An 18254-nucleotide genomic window follows, 5' to 3' on the forward strand; every position below is an offset into this window, starting at 1 on the left:
TTTTCGCGCAAAAAGCCAACAAGCTCCGGATACGACTCAATGCCGGCATTGCATAACGCTGGAATTATGATTTCGTTACTGTAATGTCGTATGGGGTTCCCTTCTACCAATGAAGAGCTTGCTTGATTGAAAAACACAATTGTAGAAAGTAGAAACCAAGGGCTAACAGATCGCTTTATTTACAATGTCGCTAGTCCGCGACCAATCGGCTGTGCGCGCAACATTTAGCTGGTGATTGACAACTGACGAAACTGTTAGGGCATACCAAAAAATTAGGTATGTTTATTAACCGCCTTTATCCCGGCAACGCCTGCTAGGTGGAAAAACTACTAGTAAAGTTCGCCAATTTTTACAACGTCAGGACTATTTTCGTTGACTGGGCTAAATATGCAGATAGAGCAAAGATAACTCTTTGCACAGTGAATTTAGTTTTTTTATCAACACGCCATAAAAATCCTGCACTGTTCAATAAAAAACATTGAAAAGATAACGTAAATTTCTGCGAAGAGATCTAAACGGCTGTTATGATTAAAATTTGGGATTAAATTAGTGATAACTTCGTGTGAGTACCTCACAATTTCAGTATCACACAAAAGTCTGCAGCTCTTCTGTAAAACGCTGTGAATTTTCTAAAACAGCTAGTGGAAATTCCACCGCTCGGGCATTGGCGTAGGACAGTAACACGCTTCCTGAACAGGCACAGTGCAGTGACCAGAGCCGCACACTTCATATGCTTCAGCCGTTGCACATTAGGAGAGTATCTAAACCAGAACACTGTCAGCCAACTGATCAAAATATCAAACACATAAGGACATCTGAGGGCTTTTATAATAAACATTTTTCTTATCATATCACAATGTCTTCTTCGACTGCAATAGGTAAAAAGAACAATAAAACGACGTTGTGATCGAAGCAGCCAACCATAAATATGGCTGGAAACCCTGTTGACCCTGTTGCATACTGGCCGGAAATCACTCATTTTTTTTAATGTAAATTTAACCATGAATCTTTTTACGATGAATTAAACTGCATAAGCTAACTATGCAGTTTAATTTTGCAGTCCTCCTTTAAGGTACTCCTGCAGGCACTCCTTGTTTAAGGTTTCGCTCATCCTTTACAAAATTCCCGACAATGTTAATTTGGCTAGGATGGTGTGAGGGGTGGGGAGGGTGCGTGCTGAAAGGGTCCACAATTAGTGCGGCGCTCGCAAAATCAAAACGAAGTTATCATAATTAGACTGCGCACCACCTGTGCTCTAAATAGCAGTAATGGTATGTAATACTGCGTTATCATTTAATTGTTGGTTGGCCACGCCCTTTGAGTCTTTGCAGATAAAGAGATTATTTTGCAGATTATTCTTTTAATTCTATTAGATTATTTTTGCAGATTAATTTTTAATTCTATTAGGGTCCTTTCCAGAAAATATCAGAATTTTCTGAATTTAGACCCGGAAAATATGCACTGGTAGACTCTAGCTCATGAATCGTTTGCACATTTCCACTTTTTATTCGTTTCAAAACATGTGTACTCATTGTGAAACTTCAACTAGGTCAAAATGTTTTAGAAATGTGATTATGGGCCTTTGATGCAAAGTTCAAGAAGTGCCGGATGATAACCTGGCTTTCGGATGCGACACAATGTTGTTTAACATCTTAGACATTTTAGTTCGTCATATTTCAGCAATCTTGTGGTTACACACAGCACAAAACGGTGTTAGGGTCAAAGTCTACAAACTTAATTGGTTGCAACGGACAGGATGAGAGAGAAACAATGAAGAAAAGTGTTTTGAAACGCGCGAAAGCGAAACAATTGATGGATATCTTATGAATACGAAGATAGACGTAAACAATAATAATTTTACCGGCGGATGCAAGACTTGCCGTTTATTATTCAGTGTGCTGAATATCACGTTCCTTTACCGGTGCTAGTTGCGCTCGTCGTTTGTTACTACTACAAAATGACTACGAGATTGCGGTTAGGCTTCTCTATGAATGCAGAAGTATTGTAGTTTTAATAGGACTACATATCGCACAACTGAGCTGCAAATACAATATCTGCATAACTGCATTCAATAATACTGATAAAAAGCCGTTGATAAGTGGCCAAGCTCGCATTATCAGCGTTATCTAACCGGCAAGCTGGCATCTCCGCGTTGCACACGCCGGCCGGGTTATTGAATGCGGCTTTAGTATGAGCCCTTGCCGCCACTAAGGCCGCGGTACGGTTTTTCTTAATTCGCTTTTTTCATTACCGGTAAAATGCAGTCGCCTCCGCTGTATAGTGGCGTTCTAAAGACCGTGGTGCTGCTGCTGTGTTTTGCTGCTCTAAACGGTCTGCCACATCCCAATTGTGCTTACACCGCGTCCAGCCTGGACTGCACGCAGGCTAACCTGGATATTCCCGGGAATTTCGACGTCAGCCTCGTGCCGAATGTCCGCCACCTGCAGTTGTCGTGCCCCAACGTTCACTACCAAACTTTCTGCAATACACTGCGCGAGGACTGCGAACCGTTGCCATGGCGATCGGCACTGGTGCGGGTGACGCTCCAGGGTTTCCAGGCCACAACCGGTCACGATCACCCACCGTTCGGCCGCTTCCTTCAGAATATTGCCCATCAGATTACGGAATTGAGTATCTATTACAGTCAAATTAACGTTGTTGACGCTGAGCTGCTGCGAAGATTTGCAGCATTGACGGTGCTGTCGCTGACCAACAACCGCATCCAGGCGATCGCTCCTGACGCATTCCAGGCGCTCAGCTACCCGCGTGCGCCGGACTTCAACCTGACTGTTGCGCCAACATTACGGCAGCTGAATCTGAACAGCAACGCCCTGCGCCACATCGATTTAACAGTGTTCCGACCAGTTGCTCAAAGCTTGGTGCGTGTTCCATAGCGCTTGATGAACTAATCGGATAAGATGTCGCGAATCGTGCATACTCGTACGATTTGCTATGATCTACAAATATATGCATGTGCTACGAGTATAAACTACGAAATCATATCGAAACTTTGAAAACAGAATGCAGCCGTTTGCGCTGTACTTGATAAATGTGATAAAAAAAGTATTGTCCTATGTACAGTACATTGCGTATCATACTTTCTGCTAAGAAAATCTGATTACAGGATACTCTGGATTTGAGCTCTCAAAGTCCCTGGTTGAACTCCCTTACCCACAGCGACCCCAGCGTGCAGTTTTTACTGACAACTTTTACTGTCCGCTCTAATAGCCTGACGAATTTATCGCGCGAAGTCCTACAGGCCATCGCACCGCGGAAGCCGTCGAGTTTCAGTTTTGACCTGGAAAGTAACAGTTTCTGTTCCAGTACATCCAAAACAGATTGCTCCTGCTGTGAAATGGAGAACGTACTGCGATGGGCATCCAGTATTCGAAAACCCTTGACAAACACCGGGATTCTGTTCAGCTGCGCTGGACGTTCCTATACCGACCGCTCCGCCTTCACGCTCGACCTGTTTCGAAATTGTAAGCTGAAAAGCCTATGAAATCCAGGGTCATAAGAAACCGTTTGCTCTTTTGAAGGTCCTTCACAAACAGCCACTCTCCAGAACGCGGTGTGCTACGAAGCTCCGCCCATCGTCATCAATTGCACCGGCAACGGCGAAATGGCTACCAGCGAACCCGATCTGCCCAAGAGCGACGCTTCAGCTGTGGCGTTCTCCGCCATAAACGGCTTTCGTTGCCGCAGCACCCTATATGACATCCACGTTAAGCTCCTGCAAATGGCCGACATCAGCCACTCCAATCAAAGCCTGCCAGGAATCGTTACCGCTGTGTGTTCTCAGGGAACACTGACTGCGGATGTAAGCGATGCCAACACCGCCAGTGTGACCAAACTGACGCTGGACAGTGACTCCAGTGCAGAGTGCCGGGAGAAACTTCACCAGTTCGTTACGTTCATCTACACGAAAAAGTTCCCGCGGAACCCGAACCAGAACCTTAACACTTCCCTAGCAATTATCCCGGTAGATCGCTGGACGAAGGAGTTCCTTATCTGCACGACAGTTCCACCGCTGGTTGTGCGCTGCAACGGAACGACTACAATCTTTTCGTACAACCATACAGATCCAACCAACGCGACGGCTCTGCTTTTCGAATCGGACGACAGTTTCCGCTGCCGACAGATCGCCATCAACATTCACAAGCACATTCTCTCCCAACGGAACACCGTTGTCGAAAGTGCTGTTTCCGAAACGACAGAGCGGGATGCCGTGGTGGCGGTGTGTCAGAAAGGTCAAGTCGTCCTGTCCGATGGTAACCCGGAGCAGTCGGTGTACGCCAATATTCGCTATTATTCCGCACCCAATCAGCTGTGCCGCGATGCTTTCGCCCGTTTTCGAAAATACTTGCAGTCAGCGTTGGGCTGAGATGAACCGGTTTTTTGTCTACAAATGTGTCCTAATTATCTTGTGTGCAAAGAAAAAAAAACCACATAGCACTAAAGGGCAAAATTAGCAAAATTTATGAAGTAATATCAAGGTGTTTACTACTATCAACAACGGCATAGAGAGAATTTGCTGACGACCTTTTGTTTCTTTTTCCGATTTGTAGTTTAGTTCGCTAGACTTTTGTGGTGTCTTTTTTTTGTGTTTGGGAAATTTTTCTGTCGGTCAGCAACTTGATGTTAGCAGATGGTTGGTGTTCAGCAAACGTTCGGCAATACGTACATATGTCTATCAGAGATTTAACGATTCAACAAATCGTTGAGTCGGTCGGTCGGAATTTGTCGGTCCAATTTACCAAAAAAAACTAAATCCCAGGCAAACTCGGAAACTTTAGAGAAACTAAGAAAACAAACGAAGAAGACGCTAAGATAAACTGAGACAAACAAATTAAGGAAAACTAAGCTATGAAAATCCAAGAGAATAGAAAACTAAGAAATTCTAAGGAGCAACAGCAGAAAATTAAGAAACCCCAAGAAAACCACTTGGTTACGTAAGAAAAAAGGCTAGGAATCCTAGAAATTCTAAAAATGTCTGAACTGGACCGCCAAGCGAGAGGAAACGAACAATGAAAATTAACATTTTCGGCGAAATGTTTGAGAGCGATTTGGCTGAATAACAAAATCGTAGGCCAAGGTCCTTTATCTGTCAGCGAGAAGTGGTGAGCAGCAGTTTCTCGGAAAGCAAAACGAATGTCCGGGGATTGGTGTGCTACCGTCTACGGGACTTTACTGTTAGTGGTCAGAGGTTTTTGAAGCATCTTTGTAATTTGTACCATAAAATTATATATTATCTAAGGTACTGTTTCGTACAGTGTGCCCAATCACCCAGTAAATCTTTGAGTAAGTTTCCATAATTATCGAAAAGGTCAGAACTTGCTGAAAGAAAGAAACTGGCGAAACACGCTTGGATGCAAACAAGATACGATTTCGTTGCTGCAGCCTTCGAAATTTACGGACCTTTTGGAGACGGTACTAAAAAGCTATTAGAAACGGTTGGAAACGGCATAGCGACTTCAACTGGCCAAAAGTGGGCGAAAGAGTTTTTTAAACAGCGAATATCTATGCAAATACAACGGGGAAACGCGATTTGTGTTATGGGTACGATCCCCGATCAGGATAGCATAGATGTTCTGGTGCATAGTTTGTACTCGTACCATGATACTTATTAAAAGTTACATCAGTAGATTTAATTCAGGGATTAAAATAGTAGAAATTCAATAATGCACACTTCCCTCATTCCACCAGGGGACTGCCCCTGGCACTCCGGGGGGGGAGGTTATGAGCCCAGCATTCTTGTTAAGTAGCTACGTATACAGATATGTAATCTTATATAAACAACCTAATGATACTGTGAATGAGGAAACCTTCGCGCGTAGCGCAAAGCCCACAAGCTATTTTCCGAAAACAACGCTTGGAGTTTTGCTCTAATAAGTAACAACGATAGCAAAGCAACGAGTATTTTAGACAGCTTTTACTACAATTAAATAAATACTCAGATCCATGCAGGTCACGTAAAATGAAGCGGTTATTGCTGTCAGAGTGTTAGTGCAGGTTTTTTTGAAACCGATTTTTGCCAAAGATACAGACAAACCTTAGGCATATTCGAATTTCCTGTTGAAGAGCCATGAATTCTTGTTGGTTAGAATGTTTTTTTCGGGCGTCTTTTGAGCACGATGTCCACCGTTACAAAGTGTTGCATATAGTTCCGCGCGACGCGCGAAGCCGACGGCAGATTTTGCCTTAAGAAATTAATAAATTCCAATAAAAATACAAATTTAAATTGAATTTTTTTATCGGGCAGACCCTTCTAATGTTTTTCTCAACTGATTTAAACTTTTTTAATGTTGCACATCTGAGACTTTAAAAAATACACAAAACACATTTAATAATACACAAACTGTGTAATAACACGCCCTATTTTAACCTATGAGATTTATTGTAATACAAATCGCATTGCTTGCAGTAGCTGTGCAAAATCCTTCGAGGAACCGCTCAGAAATACAGTGTGCAATGCACACCAACCAGTGTATTAGAATATTTGTTACGTGCGTGACGACCCGTTAAAAGACTGGCAGTTACAAGATAACTTGCCCTAACCTTCGTGCAGTAGAGATGAATTTTAGATATTTTGTTAACAAAATGGTATGGTTTTGAATTCTGCTAGAGTACAGATTCATTATTAAAATACAGTAGATGTAACACAATTATGCGATGCATAATGCAGTAGTCATCGGTTCACGCCAAAGCTGTAGCATGCACATGCTCAAATTTATCCAACGGGTCTGATTGTCACCAGGTTTCCCGGTTGCTGGCGGTTTCCCGGTCGCTTTGCGGATAATGGCCAGGACGTAAAGAAAAATGTAATGGGATCAATTACGCAGGACAAATAAAACATCATATGAAGGATCGTGGTTCCCAGTGCCGTACGCTTAAAGAACCAGCTGTAGAATTCACTAGGAAACCAAGTCAGAAAGACGGTGAGTACCATAAAGAAGAACACCATAAGTTTGCGTGAAGGTCGTCGCTGTTGTCCTCGTATACAAAACGCACAATTCCAATTTCCTCGACCAGCTATAAGGAAAGTAAAGTTAATTTTTAAATCGAGGTCTAATTATGCTTGCTATCATACAGATTTGGATTGTTACCTGGTAGTACGTTGTTCGCTGCTGGAGAGACACGATTAGCCGTCTGTCGCTTCGACCACCACATTCTCCCGAGAACATACGGGAAACTAGCCAGAATCAGCAAGGTACACGGTGTCAGCAGGATCCTCATCGCGGAAAAGTAGGCGGGCATGGTACGCAGCAGCATTCGCATATTGTCTTCGCATGATTCGCCCCCGGTGTACTTGGATAGTCCCACCACAATTCCCGGGATGCGCAACGTCAGAAACAGAACGAATGTCACCGTACAGACAAGAACCGCGAACTTTTTATTATGGTGCTCGCGATATGATGTTGGCCAGGTCACCGCCCAAATACGATTCAGGGCAATGAGGACGTGTCCAATGGTGGCGGTAGTCTGCAGAGCCCATTCGTGTACTGTGTGTACAGCGCACAGGGAAAATGTGTCGTAAGGTGAACGTCCAATAGCCGCTAAAACGGTGGTCGGGAGCGCTAGAATCATGGCGGCGGAATAACAGTTGCATAATGTAGATGTTGAAGGAAGTGTGCAGGGAACGCTGATAGCCGTAGTACCCCAGTACAAGGACGGACAAAACTAACGACACGGTATACTCGGGTAATTTTATCAGCGCACGCAATCGCTGAAGATCGAAGTCGTGGGGATTCGATAAGTTATCGTGAAGGATCCAGTTCCCAGTAGCGGTGACGTTGCCTGTTATGTTCATTATCAGATACGTTATAGAACGTTTATTATGTATAAATGTTGTGGAGAGCGGGGAGACCCCGCTGATTTTATGTACAGTAGTTCTATAAACGGTTTGAAAAATATGAAAAGGGATCGTCTCCCAAACAGTTGTTCGCGGAAAGATATGTGCCACGAATTCCGGATAATAAGGAGGCCATAACGACTGTCGAGCGATCAAGCAGAATAATGAGGGAATTCTGTCGGAAGGCAACTTTCTAAAAACCGGCGGCCCAGAGCACAGACGTGCCCATGCCGTGACTTTGTAAATAGTACGAAATTAAGTAGCAAGATTGAATACTGCATGAAGTCACTTGCGTCATAGATTATGTACTTTTATTATTGTGCATCCAGAAATTGTGTTTCACCTGCCATAAAGCTCACGGCACTGATATCTTGCTTTGTTCGCGGTGTTTACGCTCTATAGTATGCCTAATTCATCAAGCATCGATAATTTTATATTAAAACCAGTGGATTACCGCATCAAAATTTCATTTATTAAGGTTGGTTGACGGCGGAACAATTTTCCGGTTTTCCAAACAGCTGCACTGGTATGGATAAGTGGCTGCATGCTAAAACTGTGTGCTTTACTGAATGTAAATAAGGTACTACATCTATTGAGCAGTGTTCCAAACAAAACGCTGTGTGCAAACCTGCTCTGGAAAAACGCCTTGTTTTCAGAGGAACTGGATTCAGACTGGTCATAATTTCCCGTTGGTTACAGATGCAGACGACTGAAGTAAGATGCAGATTCAGCTGTAAACTCTGGCAAAGGTGACACTATATATTGGTGAGATGCTGTCGTATTATTATATATCAATTAGCAGCCGGTAATCAAGATTAAAGTATAGCACTAATTATGCAGTATCCGAAAATCAGATTTAGTTATGTTACAGTACATTAAAACTCCATTTCCCGTAACCGCTGGACACGATTAACCGCAAATTAAAACAAAAAATCTTTAACGCCATCGGATTCGGAATAATATCAGGAAATTTGCGACATTCATTTTGTTTAGAAAACATCTTTTTCGGAGCGGTGTAAGCAACGCGGGCGGATCTCTGCTTCAACACGAGGAGGCTTGTCGTAACATTGGTAGCGCATTCGTCGCCCACTGATAAAGTTGTTAGTTTTCCTGGTTCTCTTGACTGTTATTCTAATCCTGTTAATCTTTAGCTCGTAGGCGAAATGTCTCGGCTGCGAATCGGCCCAGCAACGAAATGTCCTGCGGTGTCATGCGCTGCCGACAAACGCTCGCGACAAAACCTTACGCGGCGAAGGCGAAGTGACTTTGCGGCGAAATATTTGCGACCGGAAAATGCCATGCTTGTCCTAATTATCGAAATGTCGCGGTGCCGGATATTGACTGTGTCGGTTTTCCTCACGTACTCCAGCGGCTAACTGCAATGACCATCGTCATCGTTTGTCCTTGTGTCGTTTGTCGAATTGTGCATCTTATATACCGGTCAGCTGGTTATTGGCTGCTCCGGTGCGTTACTTGTACTTCTCTACATTTACACAACGCATATCGCCTCCACAAAATGAAAGCCGGTTCCTCCATGCCGCTCGCCCATTCCCTAACCATGGACTTGCGGTGCTGTCTAGTGGGGATGCCGATCATAAAATAATCTGCCTATCGGTACGCATGCCGGTATAGTCAGATTATACCGATTACCGTTTGAGAGTGCAATCGACGTTATGCAATAGATAATTATACCGACGTACAAGCTTGTCCGGTAATTTCTGACGAATCAATACAGCGATTGACACAAATTTGCGTGTTACGCCAAACTTCACACTACGGCGCGCCACGCCACACTGTTTAAACACGTAACCAGCATTTGGCTAGCTGGTGGCTTGGTACACGCCATATAATTTTATGAGAATAATAGTAACTGCCTGGCGGAAGGTGGCTAGAAAATGGTCGGTGCAGTAAGCAACAGTCTAACTGCGGAGCGCATTTAGAGATTTTGATAAACGTATTGAAGTGGCCATCGTTATAAGCGCAAAATTCGCGCTAGCTGTACCTTTACGTAGGAAAGTACCGGACAAGCTTGTATCTGTACGTAGTCTTTTGCTACTTTCATATGGCATGACGTGCTCGATCTCATCGCTGTTTATCGATTGCGCATGTACAGACGTATTGATCGGCCTAACAGTGAGCATTAATGCTGAAATACTGAGTGTCGCAGCATATCACTACATCTCCGATATACATAGTTTTATCGTAAAGAATGACTCTAAGCTCTTCAATGCGCAGAAAATATATGCGCTGGCATTTCGACAGCAAATAAATCATAATGGATATACATTATCAACGGAAGTACGCCTGTAGTCGACAAGAATTGCTGCTCGATGTCCTGGACGCCGACGGCAACTTGACACGCGGCAGTCTTATTGACTGCAACCCCACACATCTGACCGTTAACTTCCAATGTCGTCAGCGCCAACAGGAGACCGTTCCTTTCGAACGGGCGTATCTCGTCAGCGACGATGATTCTGATGACGACATCCAGAAAACCTCAAGAACTGCGGAACTGGAGGTTCGTCTGCGGATAACCGACGACGCTCCCGAGCGCTGGTATCCCTGTCAACTGCTACAGTGGCAACCCAACACTGGGAAGGCGCAGCGCCCGTCCAGTCACTGGCATCTTGCCACGGTAGACACCGCCGAGAGCGGTCGGTTGGTCGTCAATGACGGCCCGTACTGGATGCACCGCCGGTTGCGCCGGCGGAAGAAACGGCGAGCGGTTCGACCGGAGACCTTCCAGAAAATCAAGATTAATTTGCAGCAGATTTGTGCGGAAGCCGTTGCTCGCGTGCAGGACCTCCAGGCGGAATGGGAGTGGACGGACCAAACCGCAACCGTGCTGGTAGGTGTCGAGATGGACGGTGTCTGGGTGATCTGTAGGACGAGTATGATCGAGTCCTTCACGCCGGAAGTGCGACGTTTTGCGGCGGAACTGCAGCAGAGAAATTTAACTGTGAATATTATTGACAATCCGACGCGAACAGATTCTAGCTCGATGGAAGACTGGTTTGGCTTTGAAGAACTGACGGTGGATCTGTTTGGCGATGTGTGCGCGTACCTCGACGCATGTCAACGACAGATCGTCAAAATGTGCGGCAGATCTGCAATAGTTTTGCACAAAGCATGTATACTTATGATACACTAGAAAAACAAATATCATTCTAGCAATTTGCAAAAATATATACATTCTGCAAAATATATATGTATGTATATGTGCTGCACAAACATATATACGACTTTATTCGTACTTGGCTTTATTCCTCCGGAAATGCGTTATTCGTTCAAGGTATTCTGCTAAATGACCCAGTAAAATTATTTTTTATTAGTGTATCGAGGTTCTGGGCTGACGTCCTCAGCTGGAAATCCCTGGAAAGAGAACTTGTCTTCCGCGAAGGAAAATTCATCGCCAGTTCGTATAGTCTGGCGCTGGCCGTACACCACTGCGCCTCAGCAGCGACCAGCGTTATTTATCTACACGGCCGCCACCATCAAAGCCTACTGGCTTTATGCCGCATTCTGCAGCACAAACAGATCAGACTGCGCTATCTGGTCTTTTTCAACAGCATCGTCGCAGCCAGGGATTTTATCGACGGATACAGCTCTTTGGGCATCCGTCCCGAAGTGCGCAATACCTGTATAAAGGTTATACTTAAAGAGTGTCAGTTACAGATATGTACAGTGTATGGCGACAACAGTATTTCGCCGCTGGATGGACCCGACAATTGTGCACCGTATTGCCTGTTTCCTGTGGCGCTGACGAGCTTTCCTACTAGTGTGAATATAGAACAATTCTACCGGCAGCTGGAACGTTTCGTTAGTTATCCGAGAGGAGACAAATTGTGAGACTAGACGAATTTAAATGTGCAAAATTTTCAACGGGTTGCCGCGCACTAAAAGTTAAATCGCTAGCCGTTCGTGTCGAAATTTTCCTGTAAAAAACAACAGTGATTTAATTCTGAATCAGAAATTTCGGTTTGTAGAATTTTCCTGGATTTAACAGAAAGAAGCATTGTGAAATATTTGAAATTCACTTCAAAATTATAAAAAACTGCCAGATTTGCCGTATAGGCACAACAATGAAGAAGTACGGCAGCTAAAAGGATTCCGAATTTGTCAGAAGTTGGCGTAAAAAATCTACGATTTTCCATTAACGACGGTGCAATAAAATATGAGTACTACGCATTCCTTAATAAACTGAAATAGCTTACGTACACATCTTAGTGCTTCTTAAAACACTTGTGTGGGTTTTCGCCAGTACATAAACAAATCCTTTCATCATAGAGCTGTATTTACGAAACCGATAATAAAGAATTAACCAGCAGCGTTCCGAACCGTGATAAATTAAGATCAGCCTAGTTTAGGTACCGTTAGAATCTTTAGAAAAGTAATGAGTGGTATACAATACTGGTATGTAGTGATAGTGTAATTCATTCATATTCATGCCCATGCATTTAATGCCATTCATGTAGTGGTGAATGAATGATCAGGTTGTGCAGTTCAGAATCTATTCTCTAAATAAACTTTTTAGCGAGCTCGCTTTTGCACGATGCCGCAAGCATCCAACCTACAGCGCACCCGTGCAGTCAATAAGGCAACCATATGTACCACAATAACCGTAGAAATCACAAGCACCGATATTGTACGTTACCGAAGAAGCCATAGAAAGACAAAACCGGTTTTCCGTGCATACAAAATTCCGTAACAATCTGTACCTATCGGACCGCACGATTTATTATGAAACTATACATCAGAAATACTCGTATGCAGCGGTACGTGTACTGTATTGTACACTGTATCTCTACTTACTGTACGCATCAGCCGGTAAAGCGGAGTGTCAATGATCGCGAAGATCAACCGCGGAAGTTGCTCAACTGCTGGGTATTGTGCACAAACAGTTACAAACATTCTCTTAATACAACGGAACAATATGTTTTCAACGGCATCGAAATATGGTTGGAAGGAAATACTGTGCTGTATAGTATTGGCGGCGTCCTGCTTCCTTCTCGGCTACAGAATATCCCGCATCATCAGTCCGGTCGATGTAAGTGTCATCCATGCGTCAACCTTTCTTTTAGAGCAAAATACGCCGCAGTGTTACCGAAAGTCGGAGCTAGGTTTGCGGGGAAATTTGATTGTCCCTTATTTCGAGTCACTTTGCGTGTATGTTTCAATAAGATCGTCATCGACGTATCGTGGCTTTTAACGAAATTTTTAAAAATGAACCTTTTTCTTGGTAAAAACTTCCCTCGAGATATTCAGCTCATAAACTGTACATCATGGACAAAAACCAATTTACAACCTGAAATTAGGAGCCTCGATACCAGATGCAGAAGCGTACGCAGTTTACGGTTATTAAAGTAGCACCCACTAGGGTGGTAATTTATGGACAATTTGGCAAACATATGCGTAAAATAAACCAGGTATGTACATATTTCTATTGCAAGGCGTTCGTTAATGTTTCTAGCCGAAAAACTGCGATATATTATCCAACAACCGGGACTGCACCCTGGAATTCATCGGCTACGAAAGCAGCGCCTTCGAATTCTTATGGCTCAACCACATCCTCGAATGGCAAGGGGACCCCTGCGCCCAGTTCCCCGCCCAACGCCGCCAGGCCGACGCCTGGGTCACCTACACCGCACGGGCCCAGTACCGGCGTCCGGTGAAGCCGGCACCCAAGGGTATCTTCAGCGCCTTCCGCTACCGGGATATCTGTGACGAACATGAGGTCCGCGTGCCCATCGAGCCCTTGGCGATGGTAACCCGGCATCCGTACACGTGTCTCCCGGATCCCGTTTCCACCGCGTCGTACCATGAGCGGTACGCGGCGGATAAGGAGTACCTGTTGACGGCGTGGAATGCACCGGAGACGGCGGCAGGGAAGGCGTATTATTTTGATCTGGGCGCCAGCACCTATGACACCGGACCCGGTATGAACTCTCATGTTTTCGCCTGCGAAACGCTTTTTTCAATGATTATGTCCAGGAGGCACTTAGGTGCTTTATTAGCATTCTAGTGGCCGAACAACATTTTAAGTAAGCTGCAGAATTTAGCTGTACAGGCTGCAATGCTGCAACCACAAATATATACAATATACAATAGTTAACTAATGGTACTAAATTATTAGCTAAATATTATTAGTATTAATAGTTAAATAGTTAACTAATAATACTGGCAGGTGTGGAGTCGTTAGTTAGCATTAACATGGCGCTGCCTATTTTCCCCTTTGCAGCGCACGGTTTATACGTCCGCCGTTACATGTAAACTACTACAGAGTGTGCACACTAATTTTTTGGCAGGCGTATTTGCAACTCTACCATTTACTGACACAGAAATTAATACCATTTCAGACTGAAAAACGTGTACGCTCCCTTTTTAACGCACAGTGCTCAAACATAAAAACAACCTTTTTCTCGGTTCGCACCCAGTGCTGACAACTTAATTAAGGGAAGTGGCCCAACACATACTATCACATTCGGGTATATGCACGAAACCTTTCTCGCGCGCTGCCAAACACTTTACCGTGTTTTATGACATTAAATATCGAAGTGATTTGTATACATTGTTGTGAAAACTGTTTGCGCGCGCTACATCCGGTTGAGAAGTTATAGCTGTAAGAAAAATTAGAAAATACGAAAAAGTTTAAACGCATCTACATGTACCAAAAATCAGGTTATGGAGCGACTTTTTTTATATGTAGCGCAAAAATCAACATAAGCATAAAAAACCGTTTTGACAAGGGGCCGGAATTTTGGTGAATTTTAGCGTTTCATGAAGCTCATTTTAAAATTTGAAATCATTATAGAAAATCATCAAACCTTTTTGAATGTTTTAATAGTTATAACTTCTCAACCGGAAGTTGCGCGCACAAACGGCTTTCACAGCAAAGTACAAGACATACAGTACATATACAAGTCACATCGCCTGCAACTCCATAAAACATTGTAAAAAGCGCTTGGGAGTGGGCGAAAGTAAACGCTGGTGCACATATACCCGAATTCATACCATGCATCGGGTCACTTCCTTAAGCGCTTTCGATGTGTTTATAGCGCACACTGGTGGTTGGTTTAATAAATAAGTTTCCGAACCGCGAACCGACCGACCAGTTTCAAGTACATTAGTCTCACATTGCGTTTGTACCTACGGATCCTATCAATGGGTAAAGTGCACCTGATCACGCTCATAACACAATCGCGTGTACACGCACTCGGCTGTAGCATGGAATCCGACGACTGACACTAAACACACTGTCGACTCCGTCTTCTTGCCCCAATTATCAAAACTTCTGACCCTTTACGGTGCTCTATCCCGATCTCAGTGACTGAACAGACCAACTTCATAATCCCGGTAGTAAAATGAGAACCACACCGATGAGGATGGGCAAATCAGGAACTGTGCCATTTCCGGTGCAAGTTATAACTAAATGCGCCACCGGCTTCGGTCAAGCCAGTGCAGGTGGCGGAACACCAGGCGAAGTTAGCGGCCGGCAAAGGTGACGACCCCCTGTAGGAGCCGATTCCAACGACGTCATCGATGCCGGGAAGGCCTAGTGATGACATACGTGGTGTCGAACGGCGAACGTCCAGGCGCTATTTTATCCTCGGGGACAAAATAGCCGCTGGTGCACCTAAGCCCATTTCGCGGGTCAAGGGGCTTTCCGGGGGCCAGCTGTCGGATGGGACTGTGGCGCCACAAGGGAAAACTTCGTATGTCCAGAGAATTCCATAATGGCGTTACAGTCCCACTGCTACAACCGTCCACAAGACGAGATTACGCAGGACTCTTAATCCACGATTAATACAGGGAGAATTGTAGCTGGTATTCCCGGAAGCGTTAGTAACGCTCCATGGTTTCAGCATCTAAATGTTGGCTTTGTAAACCGCACCGCATCATCAAGGTTGGTTGGTTGGGGTTGCCTTTAACACACACTAAATTACTGTTTCCCCCACTGTCCATACAGCTTTTCTGCCGGCTATCGCCAAACAATCTCAGTTAGCTACTTCTGTCAGGCAAAGTCCGAAGGACGTACAGACAGCAGTTATTTCATGGTACGAAGCACGCGGCCATGGCGTGACATTAATCAGGGCCATGCCAGCGGCTCCCGGCTCAGAAAAATTTCGTTTTTTGTGCGAAGTCAAAGTAACCCTTGGGTATACTTAAAAAAAATATTTTCATCGGCCATGGTTAAGTGGCCGTGGCCAAAGTAAAATTCCAATGGTAGTATGTCTTAAGGGAATAGCGACGGAATACCGTAATAGTGCACCTTACAATGCATAGGTTTTCACAAAAGCGGCCCCAACACTACAATTATCGCAATGTTTACGTCTCCAGTGAAATGTTATTTTAAATAAATTCGATTGACAAACTCTTCAGTTTAACGATAGAATCATTATGTTCGTAAATACGATATAAGAGTATCAGTATCTGAAGAACAGAGTAAAGAGTACATCAGTCATCTGTATTTCTCGCTGTACCTTTTAGAAGGGCGAAATAAATCACCGGGCTGTGCACACTGATTTGTACTTAATTTGTAGGCGGTGCCAGCCAGAAATGGATAGTCGATCAGTACAAGCTGCGCGGCGTGGATTTCCACCGGATCTTCGCCTGGGAAGCCAAACCCTACGACCCCGAAACCATCTTCCAATCTATCCCGGCGGAGCTGCATCACACGTACCACTGGTACAATTTCCCGGCGTCCGCCAACCCCGACAGCCATCGCAATCCGTGGAATACGTTACAGCGCGTCGTCAGCGCCGAGGACTTTGTCGTGGTCAAGATGGATATTGACACGCCGGAGATTGAGAACCGTTTGGTGCGGCAGTTACTGGCTGATCCACAATTGCAGGTTCTGATTGATGATTTTTATTTTGAACATCATGTGAATGCCACGCCCATGTCGGCGTTCTGGGGACCGATTAAGGATCTGTATCTTAAAGATACGTATGAGATTTTTCTGGCGTTAAGACAAGCCGGGATTCGAGCGCATTCATGGGTATAAAATAGCGGCACGGTTGTGCAGTACTTCTGTTTGTTTCGTTATGCATTTGTTTGCTTTTTTGTGCATTTCTTTAGAGTCTTAGAGTTGGGGTCAAATTGTAATGAAGTTTGCGAAATACAGCAGAAAGTGTACCGGCGCATAAGTAAAACACGCTTTTATATGTATAAAAATTCTGCTTATTTTCCGATCTTCTATGAACTCTCATCGAAAAAGCCGCCTGTGTAGCCTAAAGCTTAAAAGGTGGAATGCCGATAAAAAGTTAAGAAAAGCTTATTTATTATTTATTATAATTTTTTAGCTTATTTATTATTTATTATAACTTTTGTCGTAGACTTTTCAGATTATGCAGAGTAGCTCTTTGGCTTATTACACGGAAACTGAGAATGTTTCGGTTGTTTCTGCGCTCGTATCACAATCCGGCGTCGGCTGCCCATTCTATCGATACATAAAATTATTTCCAAGACTCAGTTTACAATATGTAACTATGAAACTGGACAATTTCAGTTTCTGAACCCGAAAATTGCGCTCTCTCAAATACCGAACTTAACAAAAACGACATGGCCGTAAGTCGAAGGTGTTGCACAAACCCCTATTAACGAAAACTGCTATTAAGGTTTTCTTGAACGCACCTTGCTGGCGAACGCGATAACAAACAGGATTACTCACAATCACAACAGACCGCCCCGCAGCCTGCGCCTGCTGGCAGCTGTGCACTGTGTTTACTGGTTTTTGACGTCCCATAGGCCTTGCCTGTTAAGGATTCTGATTGTTTCTTAAAACGCATCTCGTTTGAGGGTGCGCGATGGCGAAAATTCCCGCGCATGTTGTCAGGGAAAACGATGAACGCCGCGACATGCTCAGCGGAAATTGCAAAATAATGAATATTAATGTGCATGCTACTCGTATCTTTTTTCGGAACGCAGAGTACCGTGTGGGCATGTGGGAATCCTTTACTGGGGAGGAGCGTCCGCTGCGCACCTGTACGCGCATGTTTGCTGGTTTCCAGCCCCTGCCCCTGCTAGCTTGGCAAAATAGATTCGAGCATACCTTTATCTGCCCTAGGACTGCTGTTGGAATGCTGTCGAGCTTTGCGATACAGCATCTCTTCACTCCTCGAATGGAAGTCCGACACAGAATCAACAACTGCATAAGCAGGATTGAGGCAAACCTGTAGTGTCCTTTAAATTCCATCTTTCCCAGTAAAATCTGGTCATTCAAATCATTAGCAAGTCAAGTATGTTGCTCCAATGGTAAACTTTTGAGCGCATAAGCAGAGCGGCTTGATGAATAAAGCTACGTCATTTCACCGATTGAATCAGACCTTTTGACGGAGCTAGCTTATTGTCATTAATTGCAAACTGCTGAAAAGCTAAACACCTGGGTTCTTTCGTTCAAATA

The 18254-nt window shown here is 44.2% G+C and overlaps 3 protein-coding genes and 1 long non-coding RNA gene across 5 annotated transcripts; 3 read left to right on the forward strand and 1 right to left on the reverse strand.

The window, feature by feature from the left end:
- The first annotated feature begins 2165 nt into the window (after positions 1-2165).
- LOC129588884 (uncharacterized) lies at positions 2166-4732 on the forward strand. The gene is made up of 3 exons (XM_055483299.1): positions 2166-2879; positions 3125-3482; positions 3540-4732. The coding sequence occupies exons 1-3, from the start codon at positions 2259-2261 to the stop codon at positions 4382-4384; spliced, it is 1824 nt and encodes a 607-aa protein (XP_055339274.1). The 5' UTR covers positions 2166-2258; the 3' UTR covers positions 4385-4732.
- Positions 4733-10013: 5281 nt separating this feature from the next.
- On the forward strand, positions 10014-11905 carry LOC129588878 (uncharacterized). Its single transcript, XM_055483292.1, has 2 exons — positions 10014-10948; positions 11185-11905. Exons 1-2 carry the CDS (start codon positions 10128-10130, stop codon positions 11699-11701), a joined length of 1338 nt encoding a protein of 445 aa, XP_055339267.1. The 5' UTR covers positions 10014-10127; the 3' UTR covers positions 11702-11905.
- LOC129588968 (uncharacterized) lies at positions 10075-18229 on the reverse strand. 2 transcript variants are annotated; one of them, XR_008690553.1, is made up of 4 exons: positions 17904-18229; positions 16333-16781; positions 11107-11490; positions 10075-10959 (listed from the first exon to the last, which is right to left on the reverse strand). It is a non-coding gene; the product is annotated as an uncharacterized LOC129588968 (long non-coding RNA). The 2 variants fall into 2 exon arrangements; XR_008690552.1 differs by lacking the exon at positions 17904-18229 and having other exon boundaries at positions 16333-17360.
- Positions 12733-17102, forward strand: LOC129588879 (uncharacterized). The gene is made up of 3 exons (XM_055483293.1): positions 12733-12899; positions 13323-13788; positions 16393-17102. Exons 1-3 carry the CDS (start codon positions 12786-12788, stop codon positions 16854-16856), a joined length of 1044 nt encoding a protein of 347 aa, XP_055339268.1. The 5' UTR covers positions 12733-12785; the 3' UTR covers positions 16857-17102.
- Positions 18230-18254: the final 25 nt, after the last annotated feature.

Source organism: Paramacrobiotus metropolitanus, unplaced genomic scaffold (genome assembly GCF_019649055.1).
Source record: "Paramacrobiotus metropolitanus isolate TYO unplaced genomic scaffold, Prichtersi_v1.0 Parri_scaffold0000032, whole genome shotgun sequence".
Classification (NCBI taxonomy): Eukaryota; Metazoa; Tardigrada; class Eutardigrada; order Parachela; family Macrobiotidae; genus Paramacrobiotus; species Paramacrobiotus metropolitanus.